The sequence below is a fragment of the Lampetra planeri genome, chromosome 82 (assembly GCF_965212315.1).
Source record: "Lampetra planeri chromosome 82, kcLamPlan1.2.h2, whole genome shotgun sequence".
NCBI lineage: Eukaryota > Metazoa > Chordata > Hyperoartia > Petromyzontiformes > Petromyzontidae > Lampetra > Lampetra planeri.
In genome coordinates, this window is record NC_136186.1 from 4,805,141 (window position 1) to 4,829,271 (window position 24,131).

General features: G+C 46.5%; 1 protein-coding gene across 1 annotated transcript; it reads left to right on the forward strand.

The window, feature by feature from the left end:
* Positions 1-2,965: 2,965 nt before the first annotated feature.
* LOC144738438 (uncharacterized) lies at positions 2,966-23,441 on the forward strand. Its single transcript, XM_078621482.1, has 3 exons — positions 2,966-4,356; positions 5,584-8,074; positions 19,522-23,441. The coding sequence occupies exons 2-3, from the start codon at positions 6,873-6,875 to the stop codon at positions 20,822-20,824; spliced, it is 2,505 nt and encodes an 834-aa protein (XP_078477608.1). The 5' UTR covers positions 2,966-4,356; positions 5,584-6,872; the 3' UTR covers positions 20,825-23,441.
* The last annotated feature ends 690 nt before the right edge of the window (positions 23,442-24,131 follow it).

Sequence of the window (24,131 nt, forward strand, 5' to 3'; positions counted from 1 at the left end):
CCCACCAAAACGAAGCACCTGCCTGGGTATTTTGTACCATCGGACACTCCATTCCCACAACTCCCGATGGGTGATGGTTGCAGTTGTGGAGACAGTGTAGAGTTTCCCATACCTTGCCAGCCTGCTAATGACCAGCTCTGGTTTAACAGCAGAGGTCTCACTCAGAATCAGTTGAGCCGGATTATCTTTTCATCGGTTGTGTAACACTGTTTGGAAGCTACCTGCTCTTATCACTCCGCACGAAGCTTCAGGTCTTCTCGGCCACGGTCATTCCCTCCCTTCTCTATGCTTCTGAAACTTGGACCCCCCCTAATGGAATATCTTTGCCGGTTAGAAACATTTAGGATGGCCTGCCTACGATGCATCCTGGGTTTAACCAGGCTGGATTGTGTGAAGAACTCACAAATCCTTGAAAGGTCTGGGCAAAGTCCCATCGGTGAGCTCCTCCAGCAAGTCATGTAGCCCGCATGCCCAGCCACTGCATGCCTAAACAGCTTTTGTTCGGCCGGATCGAAGGGGCTAAACGGCCGTGGCACGGGCTGGAGAAGAGATGGAGTGATGTGGTACAGGAGGACGTGGAGCTGAGTGGACTTGCCGATGACTGGTACCAGCCATGTCAAGATCGGCCTCTGTGGAGGAGGCTCGTGAAGGACGCTACTGGCCAGTTGAAGGCAATCGCCCTCCATAAACAACGGAGGGCGGAGGAGCGACGCTCACAACAACGAGCGGAGCGCCGGGCGGCTAAAGCACAGCGAGTTGCCACAGTAGGGGCCACAGGTGGTGCATCAGCCAGTCGTCTCAGTCAGTCGACCTGTGCCATCTGGGTTTGCCCCGTGACCTCCTGCCAGCAGGCGTTCGACACTTCATGTGGCCTCAAGGTGCACATAGCCTGGCACAAGCGTTGTGGTGACGTCACCGCCACTTAGTGGCGAATGGCGGTTGTTGTTTAGTCTATGTATGTGTGAGTGCATTTGTGTGTGTAACTCTATGTGTGTGTGTGTCAGTCCATTTGTGTGTAACTACATGTGTGTCTGACTTTTTCGCCCGGGCAACGTCGGGTACTTACCGCTAGTACCAAATAAATGAAACTGAAACTATCAACTGGCGGTTAATTAACAATCTTATATATAAAAGTCTCCGCGTGCTCGCGCTTGCGGGGGATTTGGCTCTCGGACGGTGGCCTTCACGTAGAAAAAAATTTGCCGGGCAACACGCCCTAAGCCCTGCGGTGGGAATAGGCTATTCCGTTTTCCCATCCGTAAACGTTAAAGTACTTTAATTAACACATTTGTGCCGTTTCTATTATTATTTATTTACTTATTGCGCGCCATCGACCGTACCAAGTGACGCCAATTGCGTGGGGGGGGGGCGGACCCTACCAAGTACTGCGCATTCGCTCCAACTCACGGGGACATTTCATTTCACGCGTTTAACATGGAATATACACATCACGCTGCCGATTTCTCTTCATAGTGTGATGTCCCCCCCACCACCCCAATGCGTGTAGTTACTGCTATAAAGTTCTTAGATATTAACTTAATTTTCTTAAAGCGCTTACATAGTATTATTCTGCCTCAGGCGAGGGAATGGTGGGGGGGGGGGGGTAGCGGCCCAGCCAGCAGCCTGGCAATGTCTCACCTCCTCCGGCTTGCCAATCTAGGCGAGGCCGCGGGCTCTGCACGGGACAAGGCGTCACCACGCCAATGTAAAGTACAATTTGATTGCATCTTTCGCTAAGAACTGAGGTTTATTGTTTACTATTAAACAAATAAGTTTACAAATATTACAATGATAATGTTTGTGTGCACATAACAACGTTGCTTCGTTTACTATTATGAAACTAATAAATTGCCTAATATTACAATTATAATGTTCGTGTGCAGAAACTACATGTGTGTCCCTAAAGTCGATGTCTGTGTGTGTGAGTCCATGTGTGCGTGTAAGTCGATGGGTTTCTACGTGTGTGGGTCCATGTCCGTGTAAGTCCATGTGTGTGTCTGTCTTTTTCAAATGGACAACGCCCCATGTGTGTGTGTGTACGTACAAGTGTGTGTGTGTGTCAGTCCATTTTTTGTGTGTATCAGTCGCTGTGTGTGTGTTAGTCCACATGTGTAAGTCCATCCGTGTGTGTGTCACTCGATTGTGTGTGTGTAAGTCAATGTGTGTGTGAGTCTGTGTGCCTGTTAATGCATGTGTATCTAAAGTACATGTTTGTGTGTCACAGTCCATATGTGTATGTGTAGGGCAATGTGTGGGTCAGTATATGTATGTGTGTGTAAGTCCATGTGTGTGTGTCTTAGTCGATGTTTGTGTGCAAGTACATGTGTGTTTACGTCAATGTGTGTGAGTCCACGTATGTCTGTGTGAGTCGATGTATGTGTGAGTCGCTGTATGTGTGTATGTCGATATGTGTAACTCCATGTGTGTGTATCTCAAGTGGATGTCTGTGTGTGTGAGTCCATATGTGTGTGAGTCGATATGTGCGTGTGTGTTAGTTGCTGTGTGTGCATGCGTCCATGTTAGTCAGTGTAAGTCCATTTTTTCGCGTGTCTGTAGTGCCATGTGTGCGTCTTAGTCCATCTGTGTGCTTTATAGACCTGCTCAAGGCCTATGACACCATCAGTAGGCCTGGGCTCTGGGTTCTTCGTGCTTTCGCAGTCCCTCACCCTTTGCTCACGATCCTTAAGGACCTTCCTGCTGGTGAGCGGCCCCACGTCAAACTACGTGGCCGTCAGTCAGAGCCATTTCCTCTACACCTTGGGGTGTGACAGGGATGTCCTCTGGCTCCCACATTATTTAACATATCTTTTGACCACGTAGTTCGTGAAGCCTTCAATAGCTGTACCGGATGAATTTCCATTTGGTACAGATACAATGGGAGGCTGATCGATGCCCAGGTGCGGTCAAGGGATGGCTCCCTATTGCTCAACCACGTTATGTATGCCGATAATCTGCTAATTGTTGCTCACTCGGAGGAGAAGTTCGAGGTGCTGTTGCTGAACCTGGAGCTTGCCACCAAGAGGTGGGGCCTTACCATCAGCCCCACCAAAACAAAGCACCTGCCTGGGTATTTTGTACCATCGGACACTCCATCCCCACAACTCCCAATTGGTGATGGGGCAGTTGTGGAGACAGTGGAAAGTTTCCCATACCTTGCCAGTCTGCTAATGACCAGCTCTGGTTTAACAGCAGAGGTCTCATTCAGAATCAGTTGAGCCGCATTATCTTTTCATTGGTTGTGTAACGCTGTTTGGAAGCTACCTGGTCTATCACTCTGCACGAAGCTTCAGGTCTTCTCGGCCATGGTCATTCCCTCCCTTCTCTATGCTTCTGAAACTTGGACACCCCTAATGGAACATCTTCGCCGGTTAGAAACATTTAAGATGGCCTGCCGACGATGCATCCTGGGTTTAACCAGGCTGCATTGTGTGAGGAGCTCACAAATACTTGAAAGATGTGGACAAAGTCCCATCGGTGAGCTCCTCCTGCAGGCAAGGCTACGTTGAGTCATGTAGCCCACACGCCCAGCCACCGCATGTCTAAACAGCTTTTGTTCAGCCAGATCGAAGGGGCTAAACGGCCGTGGCACGGGCTGGAAAAGAGATTGAGTGATGTGGTACAGGAGGATGTGGAGCTGAGTGGACTTGCCGATGACTGGTACCAGCCATGTCAAGATCGGCCTCTGTGGAGGAGGCTCCTGAAGGACGCTACTGGCCAGTTGAAGGCAATCGCCCTCCAACAACAACGGAGAGCGGAGGAGCGATACTCACAACAACGAGCGGAGCGCCGGGCGGCTAAAGCACAGCAAGTTGACACAGTAGGGGCCACTGGTGGTGCATCAACCAGTCGTCTCAGTCGACCTGAACCATCTGGGTTTGCCTCGTGACCTCCTGCTTGCAGGCGTTCGACACTTCACGTGGCCTCAAGGTGCACATAGCCTGTCACCGCCACTTCGTGGTGAATGGCGGTTGTTGTTCAGTCTATGTATGTGTGAGTGCATTTGTGTGTGTAACTCTATGTGTGTGTGTCAGTCCATTTGTTTGTGTAACTACATGTGTGTCTACCTTTTTCGCCCGGGCAACGCCGGGTACTTACCGCTAGTACCTAATAAATGAAACTGAAGCTATCAACTGGCGGTTAATTAACATAATTTATTCATAAATGCAATCGCTACTTCATTGTGACTGGTTCAGCATCCACGCCTCACATGAGCCCGTCTCATTAACATAATTTATTCAGTTACACCGCCGCTTGTTGGGGGAGGGGATTGTGTGTTGAACCCCGCAAGTGACGTCATGTCACCTGCTGCCGCGTGACGTCACGAGCTGCTACACCGCGCTCGCTCTCAGATCCGAGGTGAGAAGTTAACATCGTGGTTGTTGTCGTGGTTGTTGTTTACCCAGGTAGAGCCTCTCTCCGTCTCTCGTAGGGATATCAATTGAGTAGCAGCGAGTATGGAATCGATGTCCAGGTTGGAACATTACAACGCGGGGCCTAGCCACGCGGGGCCTTGCCTCCTGCCCTCGCCTGATTGCATTTGCTTTAATCCTCTGCTTAAGTTTAATTCGTCTTCATCTGGCTCACTACTTCATGGGACCTCCTTTGCCAGTAGCAACATATAAGAAGAGGTTTTTCCCCTTTTCTGGCAACTGAAACAGGTGTTAAGATATTAGTGGTTCTTTCGGTAAAGTCACGTAGAAGGGAAATAATAAAGTAATACAATTTCTTGCTGTGGATTTCACACCTGACGATGATTGCTCGTGCTGCAGTCGAAACGTGAGAATATGTTTTTATTTTATTGTTTTTCTTCTACTCGGCTAGGTGTGAAAAACAGCAAGAATTTTTTGGAAATTTTTGTAACATTTTCTTGCTGTGTTAATTCACACCTGATTGCTCGTGTTGCAGTCGAAACGTCGTGAGAATTTTTTTTATTGTTTTTCTTCCACATTACTTTAGGTGTGAAAAACAGCAAGAAATTTTTGGAAAATTCTTGAAAATGTTCTTGCTGTTTTTCACACCTGATTGCCTGCCTCTAGCAGTGATATCAATATAGAATAAATGTAAGGATGCCCCCCAATAGACTCCCCCTGGAACTCTACCAGACACGTCCCACTGGGTCAAAGACCCCAGGACTGGCCCAGGACACGCTGGCGGGACTATGTCGCTCGGCTGGCCTGGGAATGCTTGGGAATTCCCCAGGATGAGCTAGAGTCTGTCGCCAGAGAAAGGGAGGCCTGGACTGCCCTTCTCAGCATGCCTCCACCGTGACCCTCACCAGGACAAGCATTTTTAGAAACTAACGAATAAAGCGGTGATTCCTCTTGGCCACATATATTACTATGTGGATGCAGAATATTAACTTATTTAAATTACCATCTCTGCTGGCTTATACAATGAAGGCTGTCCTGCCCATGATTCATCCTCTATCCAACCAGACTTATTTTGTATTAGAAGCTTACAGATCCTGAAGATATCAATATAGAATATAATCTTGAGTCTCTTTGGCAGGCGAGGCTGCATTGGTTCGGTCATGAATCCCGCATTTCCAGACACTCCATGCTCAAGCATCTTTTGTTTGTCCAGATATTAGGGGCTGAACAGGCATGGCATTGACTAGAGAAGAGATTGGAGGATGTGGAGGTGATCGGACCTGCCGATGACTGGTGCCGGCAGTGTCAAGATTGGCCTCTGTGGAGGAGGTCCGTGAGGTATGCTGCAGGGCAGTTAATAGATATTTTCTCTGCAACAACGATGAGGTCGGAAGAGCGACGCCAACATGAATACGTGGTACGCTGGGTTCCTAAAACCCAGCAAGGCATGGGGGAGCACAGTTGGTTCATCTGCCAGTCATCCCTTGACACCTGGATCATTCCCATTACCTGCTGACAAGGAATCCACACTTACATGGCCTTAAATTGCACCTATCATGGCATTAGCACTGGGATAAGGTTATTTGCAATTCGTCACGAATTGTGGATTTTTGTTTATATATGTTAATGATGCATGTGGAATGTACGTGTATTTAAGAGTTTATCTTCGTGGGGAGCTGTGGTGCAGTTTTTTCACTGCATTATGAACTCAACAATTAGTTTGATTATCACCGACAGCAAACATGATTGATAAGTGAAAGCTGAACTGCTTGTGGGCCTCTGCTATGTTGATTGATCTTAAATTAATTACATGGTGAAGAGAGGAAGCGTCAATACTGAGCAGATGAAGGCGGCCAGGCATGGTTCTGGACACACCACCACTTTTTACCATGCCAGTGTGTGACAGTGTTAAGTTTGTATTTGCAGTAAATTATATTAACTATTAAACATGGAGGTCAAATCAAAACAATCGTTTCTTTTAGTTCCCCTCTGGAATTTTTTGGAAGAATGGAAACAGGAAATTAACAGCACATATGCTGCTGAAGTTAGATCTGTTCATCCAATCATTCAAGCAAATCTGAGCCTGGCTTCACACCTCTAAAGTTGCGATTGAAAATGTATGTATGCATTTATGCATAATACAAATAGTATTATTCCCAACAGCCTTTGCTATGTTAGCTGAAATTTGCTTTTATGAATACTACTTTTTCAGCCAGGCAGCCGAAATTGTGTTCTTGGTGTTTTGGGTTAATATTTATTTTGAAGATACTAGGGCTTCCAGGCATATTTATAACCATTTGCCCTCTCATTGTTTTTCCTTAACAGCCCGTGTGATGAATTGGGGATAATCTTGAATATATGAATAAAGATAGACGTGTAAGTCATGTGTGACTGTGAATATATTCATTCCTCTGTGCCTCGATTCTGATTAAGATGGTGTGGACATTTTTTTCTGTCTGCAGCTGATGCTTCTTCTGATGCTTCCTCTGCAGAATTGGTCTGATGGAGCAAAGGCACTCAGCGCGGCTCGGTAGACAAAGACAACAATGGGACCAGTATGCAAACAGCATGGATTGTACTGGAAATTTTACACAGGACCAGATATCTCCAACGGGAGAGAAACCCTTGAAGTGCACTGTGTGTGGGAAGGCATTTTCAGATTCATCTGCTCTTAAAAAACACCAGAGAACACACACAGGAGAGAAACCCTTCAGGTGCACTGTGTGTGGGAAGGCATTTTCAAGTTCATTTTATCTTAAAATACACCAGAGAACACACACAGGAGAGAAACCCTTCAAGTGCACTGTGTGTGAGAAGCCATTTTCAAGTTCATTTTATCTTAAAATACACCAGAGAACACACACAGGAGAGAAACCCTTCAAGTGCACTGTGTGCGAGATGGCATTTTCACAGTCATCTAATCTCACAATCCACCAGAGAACGCACAAAGGAGAGAACCCCTTCAAGTGCAGTGTGTGTGTGAAGGCATTTTCAAGTTCATATTATCTTAAAATACACCTGAGAACACACACAGGAGAGAAACCCTTCAAGTGCAGTGTGTGTGGGAAGGCATTTTCAAGTTCATTTTATCTTACAAAACACCGGAGAACACACACAGGAGAGAAACCCTTCAAGTGCAGTGTGTGTGAGATGGCATTTTCACAGTCATCTAATCTTACAATCCACCAGAGAAAGCACAAAGGAGAGAACCCCTTCAAGTGCAATGTGTGTGAGATGGCATTTTCACATTCATCAAATCTTAAAATGCACCAGAGAACGCACACAGGAGAGAAACCCTTTACGTGCAGTGTGTGTGGGAAGGCATTTTCAAGTTCGTCTTATCTTAAAATACACCATAGAATACACACAGGAGAGAAACCCTGCACGTGCAGTGTGTGTGAGAAGGCATTTTCAAGTTCATCTAATCTTCAAATGCACCAGAAAACGCACAAAGGAGAGAACCCCTTCAAGTGCAGTGTGTGTGAGATGGCATTTTCATATTCATCAAATCTTAAAATGCACCAGAGAACGCACACAGGAGAGAAACCCTTTAAGTGCAGTGTGTGTGGGAAGGCATTTTCAACTTCGTCTTATCTTAAAATCCACCAGAGAATACACACAGGAGAGAAACCCTTCAAGTGCACTCTGTGCGGGAAGGCGTTTGCACAGTCAACACAGCTTAATACACACCAGAGAACACACAGGCATCAGAAGATCCCCAAGGAGTGTAGTCTGAAATCGACTTGTGAAAGTCAAAGTGCTGCAATGAGCCCATCCCTCCTGAAAAATGAACCAGAAGTAAATTCCAGCTGGGACACTATGAAATGTATCAAGGTGACATTTGAAGAGGCGAAGGTGAAATTTGAAGAGGTGACGGTGAAGAGCGAAGAAGTGAAGGTAAAATGTGAAGATGAAGATTCAACTCCAAAATCGGACCTTCACAACAATGGAGGCAACGTGAAGCAGGAGGAGAATTCTGACTGTGAGGCAGAGCAAGGCAACTCCCAGCAGTTTGTGGAAGTGGAGGTGTGGGTGGACTTCTTAGACAATACAAAGTCAAATTGAGAACCTGTAGATGTGTAAGCTTGAGACAATGAAGCTGCAATAGATTCACACTTGTCACAGGCCTTTAATGAACAAAACGTGAAGTTGAACACTCCATTCCCAGGTTCAACCTGCAGAGTAAGAGCGGTCAGTTTTTGCTGACCTGTGGGTTGGGTAGATCTCTAACTAGGAGCGAGAGCCAATAAGCTCCCAAGCATTCACTATGTTATAATAATATTAGCATTTATATGGTGCTTGCTTAATCGCCTCATCAACTCGGAGTTTTGTATCATCTCATCACAAACACTCGAAGAGCTCGCCTATTGGCGTTCTCTGGATTAATACCGTTTGATACTAGGCTCGAAAGAAAGCTGTCTCTGGTGTGGACCAATCAGTTTCAAGACAATGCATATGTTGTGTCCTATGGCTAACCACACGGCGATCCGAGGGGAGAGACTACTGCGAGTTACAGAAGACTACAAGCGACAGAGAGTACTGCGACGGGCAGACTCCGGGGCATGGCCTCGAGATCAACAATGGGTATTGTGTCTCGCAGAGAAGAGGGGCGAGGTGATGCTCGGTGCTGAGTTCGGCATGGACCGACAAAGTATCGCTGAGAGTTTTATTCTACATTTATCCTGATGTTTTCAGTTGCTTGCAAAGTCAAGGATTGCGATAAGTTGTATTGTACTAAGCTTTCACAGTTGTTCAAGAGGTGTGCGAATACAATTTACAAGTTTTGATAGTGAGTCCCAGCTCCCACGAGCAGTTGCGATCGGCAGGCTCCGGGGAACCTGCCCCCGTGACTGGCACATCGTTAACGAGCTGCACCAGCAGAAGCCACGAGTCTACGAAATCAACGCAACGAGTTGACTTACTGCAAGCAGCAAGCTCTGGGGTGGGACTCCGCAATCAACCAAGGATGAAGAGGCTTGCCGAGTAGCAATTGGTCACCGAGTACGAGCTCGGCGCTGACGGAAGAAGTATCGCTCTAAGTTATTTTACACTGAGTGCCAGCTCCCACGAGCAGCTGCAGCCCCAGAGATAGAGTAACGAGCAATGACGAGCAATCAACCGGGAGAAAGGATGGAAGCCCAAGCATCGACCAAGCCAGCATCGCAGAGAACCAGCTGCACGCGCAACCAGGCATCGCCAGAGAGCACCGAGCCGGAGAGAGAGCGCGGAGCCGGAGAGAGAGCGCAGCAGCGCCACCAAGCAAGGGTGTCAGCTGCCAGCGGACGAGCGGCGAGCACTGTCGAGCACCTTCAAAGACGAGCATCGTGCCGACTCAGCTCATCCAGCAGGGGAAAGAGCCTGACCAGCCGCCCGTGAGGAAGAGGAGAGCGCCGTGGATTCGACCCACACACACCGACCAGCACCAGCTGTGAACCAAGACAAGAGTGAGGAACGGCGACCAGCAGACGAGCTGCAGGCGCTATCTGACGACGGAATCATCGCGCACCGCCGACGGCGAGCGTCGTGCCGACTCTTCATCCAGCAGTGGGCAGCAGCTCCAGCTGCCGTCGAGCGAGAGAGAGCGAGGAAGCTGTGTGTATGATCCTCCCCCACACTCACATACTCACCACGTATCACCCAGCGTCTGCTTGACGCAAAGAATTGATCAAGGAGACAAAACCACCAAACACACACCGCACATACCAGGACTAATAAGAAGAAGAAGAATGATAAGAGTGCGTCAAGTATTAGCTGATAATGAAGAACATTGCTGCCCATTGAGTCACGTGGATACGGTCGTTGAGAAGTATTTTAGTCGTTCTTTTTGTTAATTTTAACTGTACTGATGAATTCATTGACGAAACTAAACGTTTATAAACATACGTTACGAATCCACACACAGGGAGACTTGTGTTGAAATCTTTCTTTTGATCATAGAATCTTGCCCGCGAATTTATTGAAGCCTTAGCCAATTGATAAGCATTTGCTGAAGCAGGCACACTGCCGGACACCATTGTTCCAAGACATTTAGTTAGATGAAACTGACATTTAGCTTATTACATAATCTACCAATTAATTCATTGAGGTCTACTTTTGCCTTCGGGACATGTTTCTTTATTGCCGTTCGTATGAATATCGTCACATTTATTTTTAAGGACTTTTTCCTATCGCCGTATATGCTCGCGTTACTCTGAGAAATTAACCGATTGCTCTGTTACCCAGTTTAACAACGTAATCATTGAGGGTTAAATGTACTGATCAAGGAGCACATCTCCAGGAGTACTGTGTTGACAATTCCAAGCATAAGAGTTCGCATATTAGAGTGTTATGTTTTTGTTTAGAAATTAAAGTTGCTTAACACAGAAGTGTCTGAGTGGTTCTTTCCTAAGTTCATGCATAATGATCTTAATTAAAAGAACTGTATCCTTTGGCGAGACCTGATAGAATTACACTAAAACATAATCAGTTAAACTTCTTGGTTTTTTCGGTAAAGTCACGTAGAAGGGAAGTAATAAAATAGAGAATTGTTTTATGTTTTATTTTTATTATTTTATTACTTCCCTTCTCCGTGACTTTACCGAAAAAACCAAGAAGATGAATTCCTGCAGTCACGAAAGCTTTAAATCGAAATATAATCAGTTAAAGTTAAAGCGAGAATCTTTGTATTATCACAATTAGTAAGAAGACAAGTTTTTTCACGGACCAGGGGGGGGGGGGGGCGGGGGGGAGGGTTTCATTATGATTCAAGCGCATTATATTTATTGTGCACTTTATATTATTACATTGTAATGTGAAATAATTATACAACTCGCCATAATGCAGAATCAGTGGTAGCTCTTAGCTTGTTTTCCTGTAACTAGATGGTCCTATCTGGGGGTGATGGGAGACCGTGACACCCGAAGTGTGTTGCCTATGTCCAGTCTACTCCATAATCTCGTTTTGGTTGCTGTCACTGCAGAAACCCCTGCTTCACAAAGATGGGATATTGGAAATCGAAGCAGGCTTTTCAGTGCTTTTGTGGCAATCTCAGGATTTTCCGCCTTGACCATAATCCAGAACGTATCGAGATTTGAAGTTGTCTCAAACATACTTTTAATGCCACCTTCATTTGCGATCTCAAGCAGTTGATCCTCTTCTAGCACAGACAAAGTCGATTCACCTGGCTTATTCACAAATGGGTTTCGGATCCATTCCTTCCCAGGTCGGGGGTCTTTTGTGGTTGGGAAGTAATGCTCAAACTCTTTTAAAAGCTGTGTCTGTGTATCTCAAGTAGATGTCTGTGTGTCACATGTGTGTAGGGCTGTGTGTGTGTCAGTATATCTATGTGTGTCTAAGTCCATGTGTGTAGGGCTGTGTGTGTGTCAGTCTATCTATGTGTGTCTAAGTCCATGTGTGTGTGTCTTAGTCTATATGTGTGTGAGTAAGTACATCTGTGTGTTTACATCAATGTGTGTCTGAGTCCACGTACGTCTGTGTGTGAGTCGCTGTATGTGTGTACGTCGATATATGTGTGTGTAACTCCATGTGTGTATATCTCAAGTGGATGTCTATGTGTGTGTCAGTCCATATGTGTGTGTTTAAGTCGATGTGTTTGTGTGTGTGAGTCCATATGTGCGTGTGTGTTAGTTGCTGTGTGTGCATGCCTCCATGTTAGTGTAAGTCCATTTCTTTGCGTATCTGTAGGCCAATGTGTGCGTCTTAGTCCATGTGTGTGCTTTATTGACCTGCTCAAGGCCTATGATACCATCAGTAGGCCTGGGCTCTGGGTTGTTCTTCGTGCTTTCCGAGTCCCTCACCCACTGACCACCATCCTTAAGGACCTTCATGATGGTGAGCGGGCCCGGGTAAAACTACGTGGCCGGGAGTCAGAGCCTTTCCCTGTACACTTTGGGGTGCGACAGGGATGTCCTCTGGCTCCCAAATTATTTAACATCTATTTTGACCACGTAGTTTGTGAAGCCTTCAATAGCTGTACCGGAGGAATTTCCATTTGGTACAGATACAATGGGAGGCTGATTGATGCCCGGGTGCGGTCAAGGGATGGCTCCCTATTGCTCAGCCACATTATGTATGCCGATAATCTGCTAATTGCTGCTCACTCGGAGGTGGAGTTCTCGGTGCCGTTGCTGAACCTGGAGCTTGCCACCAAGAGGTGGGGCCTTACCATCAGCCCCACCAAAACGAAGCACCTGCCTGGGTATTTTGTACCATCGGACACTCCATTCCCACAACTCCCGATGGGTGATGGTTGCAGTTGTGGAGACAGTGTAGAGTTTCCCATACCTTGCCAGCCTGCTAATGACCAGCTCTGGTTTAACAGCAGAGGTCTCACTCAGAATCAGTTGAGCCGGATTATCTTTTCATCGGTTGTGTAACACTGTTTGGAAGCTACCTGCTCTTATCACTCCGCACGAAGCTTCAGGTCTTCTCGGCCACGGTCATTCCCTCCCTTCTCTATGCTTCTGAAACTTGGACCCCCCCTAATGGAATATCTTTGCCGGTTAGAAACATTTAGGATGGCCTGCCTACGATGCATCCTGGGTTTAACCAGGCTGGATTGTGTGAAGAACTCACAAATCCTTGAAAGGTCTGGGCAAAGTCCCATCGGTGAGCTCCTCCAGCAAGTCATGTAGCCCGCATGCCCAGCCACTGCATGCCTAAACAGCTTTTGTTCGGCCGGATCGAAGGGGCTAAACGGCCGTGGCACGGGCTGGAGAAGAGATGGAGTGATGTGGTACAGGAGGACGTGGAGCTGAGTGGACTTGCCGATGACTGGTACCAGCCATGTCAAGATCGGCCTCTGTGGAGGAGGCTCGTGAAGGACGCTACTGGCCAGTTGAAGGCAATTGCCCTCCATAAACAACGGAGGGCGGAGGAGCGACGCTCACAACAACGAGCGGAGCGCCGGGCGGCTAAAGCACAGCGAGTTGCCACAGTAGGGGCCACAGGTGGTGCATCAGCCAGTCGTCTCAGTCAGTCGACCTGTGCCATCTGGGTTTGCCCCGTGACCTCCTGCCAGCAGGCGTTCGACACTTCATGTGGCCTCAAGGTGCACATAGCCTGGCACAAGCGTTGTGGTGACGTCACCGCCACTTAGTGGCGAATGGCGGTTGTTGTTTAGTCTATGTATGTGTGAGTGCATTTGTGTGTGTAACTCTATGTGTGTGTGTGTCAGTCCATTTGTGTGTAACTACATGTGTGTCTGACTTTTTCGCCCGGGCAACGTCGGGTACTTACCGCTAGTACCAAATAAATGAAACTGAAACTATCAACTGGCGGTTAATTAACAATCTTATATATAAAAGTCTCCGCGTGCTCGCGCTTGCGGGGGATTTGGCTCTCGGACGGTGGCCTTCACGTAGAAAAAAATTTGCCGGGCAACACGCCCTAAGCCCTGCGGTGGGAATAGGCTATTCCGTTTTCCCATCCGTAAACGTTAAAGTACTTTAATTAACAAATTTGTGCCGTTTCTATTATTATTTATTTACTTATTGCGCGCCATCGACCGTACCAAGTGACGCCAATTGCGTGGGGGGGGGGGGGGCGGACCCTACCAAGTACTGCGCATTCGCTCCAACTCACGGGGACATTTCATTTCACGCGTTTAACATGGAATATACACATCACGCTGCCGATTTCTCTTCATAGTGTGATGTCCCCCCCACCACCCCAATGCGTGTAGTTACTGCTATAAAGTTCTTAGATATTAACTTAATTTTCTTAAAGCGCTTACATAGTATTATTCTGCCTCAGGCGAGGGAATGGTGGGGGGGGGGGGGGGTAGCGGCCCAGCCAGCAGCCTGGCAATGTCTCACCTCCTCCGGCTTGCCAATCTAGGCGAGGCCGCGGGCTCTGCATGGGACAAGGCGTCACCACGCCAATGTAAAGTACAATTTGATTGCATCTTTCGCTAAGAACTGAGGTTTATTGTTTACTATTAAACAAATAAGTTTACAAATATTACAATGATAATGTTTGTGTGCACATAACAACGTTGCTTCGTTTACTATTATGAAACTAATAAATTGCCTAATATTACAATTATAATGTTCGTGTGCAGAAACTACATGTGTGTCCCTAAAGTCGATGTCTGTGTGTGTGAGTCCATGTGTGCGTGTAAGTCGATGGGTTTCTACGTGTGTGGGTCCATGTCCGTGTAAGTCCATGTGTGTGTCTGTCTTTTTCAAATGGACAACGCCCCATGTGTGTGTGTGTACGTACAAGTGTGTGTGTGTGTCAGTCCATTTTTTGTGTGTATCAGTCGCTGTGTGTGTGTTAGTCCACATGTGTAAGTCCATCCGTGTGTGTGTCACTCGATTGTGTGTGTGTAAGTCAATGTGTGTGTGAGTCTGTGTGCCTGTTAATGCATGTGTATCTAAAGTACATGTTTGTGTGTCACAGTCCATATGTGTATGTGTAGGGCAATGTGTGGGTCAGTATATGTATGTGTGTGTAAGTCCATGTGTGTGTGTCTTAGTCGATGTTTGTGTGCAAGTACATGTGTGTTTACGTCAATGTGTGTGAGTCCACGTATGTCTGTGTGAGTCGATGTATGTGTGAGTCGCTGTATGTGTGTATGTCGATATGTGTAACTCCATGTGTGTGTATCTCAAGTGGATGTCTGTGTGTGTGAGTCCATATGTGTGTGAGTCGATATGTGCGTGTGTGTTAGTTGCTGTGTGTGCATGCGTCCATGTTAGTCAGTGTAAGTCCATTTTTTCGCGTGTCTGTAGTGCCATGTGTGCGTCTTAGTCCATCTGTGTGCTTTATAGACCTGCTCAAGGCCTATGACACCATCAGTAGGCCTGGGCTCTGGGTTCTTCGTGCTTTCGCAGTCCCTCACCCTTTGCTCACGATCCTTAAGGACCTTCCTGCTGGTGAGCGGCCCCACGTCAAACTACGTGGCCGTCAGTCAGAGCCATTTCCTCTACACCTTGGGGTGTGACAGGGATGTCCTCTGGCTCCCACATTATTTAACATATCTTTTGACCACGTAGTTCGTGAAGCCTTCAATAGCTGTACCGGATGAATTTCCATTTGGTACAGATACAATGGGAGGCTGATCGATGCCCAGGTGCGGTCAAGGGATGGCTCCCTATTGCTCAACCACGTTATGTATGCCGATAATCTGCTAATTGTTGCTCACTCGGAGGAGAAGTTCGAGGTGCTGTTGCTGAACCTGGAGCTTGCCACCAAGAGGTGGGGCCTTACCATCAGCCCCACCAAAACAAAGCACCTGCCTGGGTATTTTGTACCATCGGACACTCCATCCCCACAACTCCCAATTGGTGATGGGGCAGTTGTGGAGACAGTGGAAAGTTTCCCATACCTTGCCAGTCTGCTAATGACCAGCTCTGGTTTAACAGCAGAGGTCTCATTCAGAATCAGTTGAGCCGCATTATCTTTTCATTGGTTGTGTAACGCTGTTTGGAAGCTACCTGGTCTATCACTCTGCACGAAGCTTCAGGTCTTCTCGGCCATGGTCATTCCCTCCCTTCTCTATGCTTCTGAAACTTGGACACCCCTAATGGAACATCTTCGCCGGTTAGAAACATTTAAGATGGCCTGCCGACGATGCATCCTGGGTTTAACCAGGCTGCATTGTGTGAGGAGCTCACAAATACTTGAAAGATGTGGACAAAGTCCCATCGGTGAGCTCCTCCTGCAGGCAAGGCTACGTTGAGTCATGTAGCCCACACGCCCAGCCACCGCATGTCTAAACAGCTTTTGTTCAGCCAGATCGAAGGGGCTAAACGGCCGTGGCACGGGCTGGAAAAGAGATTGAGTGATGTGGTACAGGAGGACGTGGAGCTGAGTGGACTTGCCGATGACTGGTACCAGCCATGTCAAGATCGGCCTCTGTGGAGGAGGCTCCTGAAGGACGCTACTGGCCAGTTGAAGGCAATCGCCCTCCAACAACAACGGAGAGCGGAGGAGCGATACTCACAACAACGAGCGGAGCCCCGGGCGGCTAAAGCACAGCAAGTTGACACAGTAGGGGCCACTGGTGGTGCATCAACCAGTCGTCTCAGTCGACCTGAACCATCTGGGTTTGCCTCGTGACCTCCTGCTTGCAGGCGTTCGACACTTCACGTGGCCTCAAGGTGCACATAGCCTGTCACCGCCACTTCGTGGTGAATGGCGGTTGTTGTTCAGTCTATGTATGTGTAAGTGCATTTGTGTGTGTAACTCTATGTGTGTGTGTCAGTCCATTTGTTTGTGTAACTACATGTGTGTCTACCTTTTTCGCCCGGGCAACGCCGGGTACTTACCGCTAGTACCTAATAAATGAAACTGAAGCTATCAACTGGCGGTTAATTAACATAATTTATTCATAAATGCAATCGCTACTTCATTGTGACTGGTTCAGCATCCACGCCTCACATGAGCCCGTCTCATTAACATAATTTATTCAGTTACACCGCCGCTTGTTGGGGGAGGGGATTGTGTGTTGAACCCCGCAAGTGACGTCATGTCACCTGCTGCCGCGTGACGTCACGAGCTGCTACACCGCGCTCGCTCTCAGATCCGAGGTGAGAAGTTAACATCGTGGTTGTTGTCGTGATGGTAGAGCCTCTCTCCGTCTCTCTCTCGTCGGGATATCAATTGAGTAGCAGCGAGTATGGAATCGATGTCCAGGTTGGAACATTACAACGCGGGGCCTAGCCACGCGGGGCCTTGCCTCCTGCCCTCGCCTGATTGCATTTGCTTTAATTCTCTGCTTAAGTTTAATTCGTCTTCATCTGGCTCACTACTTCATGGGACCTCCTTTGCCAGTAGCAACATATAAGAAGAGGTTTTTTCCCCTTTGGCAACAAAAACAGGTGTTAAGATATTATTGGTTCTTTCGGTAAAGTCACGTAGAAGGGAAATAATAAAGTAATACAATTTCTTGCTGTGGATTTCACACCTGACGATGATTGCTCGTGTTGCAGTCGAAACGTGAGAATTTTTTTATTTTTATTTTATTGTTTTTCTTCTACACGACTTTAGGTGTGAAAAACAGCAATAATTTTTTTCTAAATTTTGGAAAATTGTCTTGCTGTGTTTTTCACAGCTGACGATGATTGCTCGTGTTGCAGTCGAAACGTCGTGAGAATTTTTTTAGTTTTTTATTGTTTTTCTTCTACATGACTTTAGGTGTGAAAAACAGCAAGAAATTTTTGGAAAATTCTTGAAAATTTTCTTGCTGATTTTCACACCTGATTGCCTGCCTCTAGCGGTGATATCAATATAGAATATATGTAAGGATGCCCCCCAATAGACTTCCCCTGGATCTCTACCAGACACGTCCCACTGGGTCGAAGACCCCAGGGCTGGCCCAGGACACGCTGGCGGGACTATGTCGCTCGGCTGGCCTGGGAATGCCTGGGAATTCCCCAGGATGAGCTAGAGTCTGTCGCCAGGGAAAATGAGGCCTGGACTGCCCTTCTCAGCATGCTGCCACCGCGACCCTCATCAGGACAAGCATTTTAGAAACTAACGAATACAGCTGTGATTCTTCTTGGCCACAGATATTACTATGTGGATTCAGAATATTAACTTATTTAAATTACCATCTCTGCTGGCTTATACCATGAAGTCTGTCCTGCCTATGATTCATCCTCTATCCAACCAGACTTATTTTGTATTAGAAGCTTACAGATCCTGAAGATGTCAATATAGAATATAATCTTGAGTCTCTTTCGCAGGCGAGGCTGCATTTGTTTGGTCATGAATCCCGCATTCCCAGGCACTGCATGCTCAAGCATCTTTTGTTTGTCCAGATATTAGGGGCTGAACAGGCATGGCATTGGCCAGAGAAGAGATTGGAGGATGTAGAGGTGATCGGACCTGCCAATGACTGGTGCCGGCAGTGTCAAGATTGGCCTCTGTGAAGGAGGTCCGTGAGGTATGCTGCAGGGCAGTTAATAGATATTTTCTCTGCAACAACGATGAGGTCGGAAGAGCGACGCCATCATGAATACGTGGTACGCTGGGTTCCTAAAACCCAGCAAGACAGTGGGGAGCACAGCTGGTTCATCTGCCAGTCATCCCTTGACACCTGGATCATTCCCATTACCTGCTGACAAGGAATCCACACTTACATGGCCTTAAATTGCACCTATCATGGCATTAGCACTGGGATAAGGTGACTTGCAATTCGTCATGAATGGTGGATTTTGTTTATATATGTAATGATGCATGTGGAATGTATGTGTATCTAAGAGTTTATCTTTGTGGGGAGCTGCGGTGCAGTTATTTCACTGCATTATGAACTCAACAATTAGTTTGATTAACACCGACATCAAACATGATTGATAAGTGAAAGCTCAACTGCTTGTGGGCCTCTGCTATGTTGATTGATCTTAAATTAATTAGATGATGAAGGGAGGAAGTGTCAATACTGAGCAGATGAAGGCGGCCAGGCATGGTTCTGGACACACCACCACTTTTTACCATGCCAGTGTGTGACTGTGTCAAGTTTGTATTTGCAGTAAATTATATTAACTATTCATAATGGAGGTTAAATCAAAGTAATCGTTTGTTTTAGTTTCCCTCTGGAATTTTTTGGAAGAATGGAAACAGGAAATTAACAGCACATGCGGCTGAAGTTAGATCTGTTCATCCAAGCATTCAAGCAAATCTGAGCCTGGCTTCACACCTCTAAAGTTGCGATTGAACATTTATTTTTGCATTTCTGCATAATACAAATAGCATTATTCCCAAAAGCCTTTACTATATGAGCTGAATTTTGCTTTTATAAATACTACTTTTGCAGCCAGGCAGCCGAAATTGTGTGCTTGGTGTTTTGGGTTAACATTTATTTTGAAGATACTAGGGCTTCCAGGCATATTTATAACCTTTTGCCCTCTCTTTGTGTGCCTTAACAGCCCGTGTGATGAATTGGGGATAATCTTGAATATATGGATAAATATAGACGTGTAAGTCATGTGTGACTGTGTATATATTCATTCCTCTTTGCCTCGATACTCATGAAGATGGTGTGGACATTTTTTTCTGTCTGCAGCTGATGCTTCTTCTGATGCTTTCTCTGCAGAATTGGTCTGATGGAGCAAAGGCACTCAGCGCGGCTCGGTAGAAAAAGACAACAATGGGACCAGTATGCAAACAGCATGGATTGTACTGGAAATTTTACACAGGACCAGAGATCTCCAACGGGAGAGAAACCCTTCAAGTGCACTGTCTGTGGGAAGGCGTATAAAGATTCATTTTATCTTAAAATACACCAGAGAACACACACAGGAGAGAAACCCTTCAAGTGCACTGTGTGTGGGAAGGCATTTTCAAGTTCATCTGATCTTAAAATACACCAGAGAACACACACAGGAGATAAACCCTTCAAGTGCAGTGTGTGTGAGATGGCATTTTCACAGTCATCAAATCTTAAAAAGCACCAGAGAACACACACAGGAGATAAACCCTTCAAGTGCAGTGTGTGTGAGATGGCATTTTCACAGTCATATCGTCTTAGAATCCACCAGAGAACGCACACAGGAGAGAAACCCTTCAAGTGCACTGTGTGTGGGAAGGCATTTTCAAGTTCATCTTATCGTAAAACGCACCAGAGAACACACACAGGAGAGAACCCCTTCATGTGCAGTGTGTGTGGGAAGGCATTGTCAAGTTCATTTTATCTTAAAATACACCAGAGAACTCACACAGGTGAGAAACCCTTCAAGTGCAGTGTGTGTCAGATGGCATTTTTAAGTTTGTCTTATCTTAAAATACACCAAAGAACACACACAGGAGAGAAACCCTTCAGGTGCAGTGTGTGTGGGAAGGCCTTTTCAGATTCATCTGCTTTTCAAAAACACCAGAGCACACACACAGCAGAGAAACCCTTCAGGTGTAGTGTGTGTGGGAAGGCATTTTCATTTTCTTCTGTTCTTAAAAATCACCAGAGAACACACACAGGAGAGAAACCCTTCAAGTGCAGTGTGTGTGAGATGGCATTTTCACAGTCATCAAATCTTAAAAAGCACCAGAGAACACACACAGGAGAGAAACCCTTCAAGTGCACTCTGTGCGGGAAGGCGTTTGCACGGTCATCACATCTTTATAGACACCAGAGAACACACAGGCATCAGAAGACCCCCAAAGAGTGTAGTCTGAAATCGACTTGTGAAAGTCAAAGTGCTGCAATGAGCCCATCCCTCCTGAAAAAAGAACCAGAAGTAAATTCCAGCTTGGACACTATGAAATGTATCAAGGTGAAATTTGCAGAGGCGAAGGTGAAATGTGAAGAGGTGATAGTGAAGAGCGAAGAAGTGAAGGTAAAATGTGAAGATGAACATTCAACTCCAAAATCGGACCTTCACATCAATGGATGCAACGTGAAGCAGGAGGAGAATTCTGACTGTGAGGCAGAGCGAGGCAACTCCCAGCAGTTTGTGGAAGTGGAGGTGTGGGTGGACTTCTCAGACAATACAAGTCAAATGGAGAACCTGTAGATGTGTAAGCTTGAGACAATGAAGCTCCAATAGATTCACATTTGTCACGGGCCTTTAATGAAAATAACGTGAATTTGAACACTCCATTCCTAGGTTCAACCTGCAGAGTAAGAGCGGTCAGTATTTGCGGACCTGTGGGTTGGGTAGAACTCTAACTAGGATCGAGAGCCAATAAGCTCCCAAGAATTCACTATGTTATAATAATATTAGCATTCATATGGGGCTTGCTTAATTGCCTCAGCAACTCGGAGTTTTGTATCATATCTCATCACAAACACTCGAAGAGCACACCTTTTGGCGTCCTCTGGATTAACACCGTTTGATACTAGGCTCGAAAGAAAGCTGTCTCTAGTGTGGACCAATCAGTTTCAAAGACAATGCATATGTTGTGTCCTATGACTAACCACACGGTGATCCGAGGGGAGAGAATTCACGTAAAGACAGAGACACGACCCATACATCGAGACTACTGCAAGTTACAGAAGACTACAAGCGACAGAGAGTACTGCGACGGGCAGACTCCGGGGCATGGCCTCGAGATCAACAATTGGTATTGTGTCTCGCAGAGAAGAGGGGCGAGGTGATGCTTGGTGCTGAGTTCGGCATGGACCGACAGAGTATCGCTGAGAGTTTTATTCTACATTTATCCTGATGTTTTCAGTTGCTTGCAAAGTCAAGGATTGCGATAAGTTGTATTGTACTAAGCTTTCACAGTTGTTCAAGAGGTGTGCGAATACAATTTACAAGTTTTGAGAGTGAGTTCCAGCTCCCACGAGCAGCTGTGATCGGCAGGCTCCGGGGAACCTGCCCCCGTGACTGGCACATCGTCAACGAGCTGCACCAGCAGAAGCCACGAGTCTACCAAATCATCGCAAAGAGTTGACTTACTGCAAGCAGCAAGATCTGGGGTGGGACTCTGCAATCAACCAAGGATGAAGAGGCTTGCCGAGTAGCAATGGGTTACCGAGTACGAGCTCGGCGCTGACAGAAGAAGTATCGCTAAAAGTTATTCAATGCTGAGTGCCAGCTCCCACGAGCAGCTGCAGCCCGAGAGATAGAGTGACGAGCAACGACGAGCAATCAACTGGGAGAAAGGGTGGAAGCCCAAGCATCGACCAAACCAGCATCGCAGAGAACCAGCTGCACGCGCAACCAGGCATCGCCAGAGAGCACGGAGCCGGAGAGAGAGCGCAGCACCGCCACCGAGCATGGATGTCAGCGGACGAGCGGCGAGCGCTGTCGAGCACCTTCAAAGACGAGCATCGTGCCGACTCAGCTCATCCAGCAGGCGAAAGAGCCTGACCAGCCGCCCGTGAGGAAGAGGAGAGCGCCGTGGGTTCGACCCACACACACCGACCAGTACCAGCTGTGAACCAAGACAAGAGTGAGGAACGGCGACCAGCAGACGAGCTGCGGGCGCTATCTGACGACGGAATCATCGCGCACCGCCGACGGCGAGCGTCGTGCAGACTCTTCATCCAGCAGTGGGCAGCAGCTCCAGCTGCCGCCGAGCGAGAGAGAGCGAGGAAGCTGTGTGTATGACCCTCCCCCACACTCACATACTCGCCACGTATCACCCAGCGTCTGCTTGACGCAAAGAATTGATCAAGGAGACAAAACCACCAAACACACACATACCGCACATACCGGGACTAATGATAAGAAGAAGAATGATAAGAGTGCGTCAACTATTAGCTGATAATGAAGAACATTGCTGCCCATTGAGTCACATGGATACGGTCGTTGAGAAGTATTTTAATTGTTCTTTTTGTTAATTTTAACTGTACCGATGAATTCATTGACGAAACTTAACGTTTAGAAACCTACGTTACGAATCCACACACTCACAGGGAGACTTGTGTTGGAATCTTTATTTTGATCACAGAATCTTGCCCGCGAATTTATTGAAGCCTTAGCCAATTGATAAGCATTTGCTGAAGCAGGCACACTGCCGCACACCATTGTTCCAAGACATTTAGTTAATTGCATAATCTACCAATGAATTGATTGAGGTCTACTTTTGCAATCGGGACATGTTTCTTTATTGCCGTTCGTATGAATATCGTCACATTTATTTTTAAGGACTTTTTAAATCCTTTATATTAAGTTCGCTTGCTTGCTTAGGACCGTGCAAATCTTTCGGCCGTTTTTTAACCCACTTCCCGTGATCCAATCGAGCTGACATTTTCCACACATACTCGTCGTGCGTGACAATTAATGTTCGTGAAAAATTTTTTCTTAAATTTTACACTTTTTAGGACAAAAATATATTTATTTACCAATTGTTTAATGCTGCCAGACAATCATCTGACCCATAGGTGGCAGCCATCTCAAGCCATAGGACGAGAGGACTCTAGCCGCCCCAATGCCACGCATATAAAGGATTTATAGTGAAAAACTTTGTTTTACGGGTTAATTTTTTCCTATGCTCGCGTTACTCTGAGGAATTAACCGATTACTCTGTTACCCAGTTTAACAACGTAAGAATTGAGGGTTAAATGTACGGATCAATGAGGAGCACATCTCCAAGAGTACTGTGTTGACAATTCCAAGCATAAGAGTTCGCATATTAGAGTGTTATGTTTTTGTTCATAAATTAAAGTTACACAGAAGTTTTTGAGTGGTTCCTGCCGAAGTTCATGCATAATGGTCCTAATTATGAGAACTGTATCCTTCGTCCTTCGGCGAGATCTGAATTATGAGATCTGATAGTACACTAAAACATAATCAGTAAAAGTTAAAGCGTGAATCTTTGTATCATCACGATTAGTAAGAAGACAATTTTTTCACGGACCAGCGGGGGGGGGGGGGTTTCATGATTCAAGTGCATTGTATTCATTGTGCACTTTATATTATTATTACATTGTAATATTAAATAATTATACAACTCACCATAATGCAGAATCAGTGGGAGCCCTGAGCTGCTTTCCTGTAACTAGATGGTCCCATCTGGGGGTGATGGGAGACGGTGACACCCGAAGTGTGTTGCCTATGTCCAGTCTACTCCATAATCTCGTTTAGGTTGCTGTCACTGCAGAAAACCCTGCTTCACAAAGATAGGACGTTGGAAAATGGAAGCAGGCTTTTCAGTGCTTTTGTGGCAATCTCAGGATATTCCGCCTTGACTTTAATCCAGAACGTATCGAGATTTGAAGTTGTCTCAAACATACTTTTAAGGCCACCTTCATTTGCCATCTCAAGCAGTTGATCCTCTTCTAGCACAGACAAAGTCGATTCACCTGGCTTATTCACAAATGGGTCGCGGGTCCATTCCTTCCCAGTTCGGGGGTCTTTTGTGGTTGGGAAG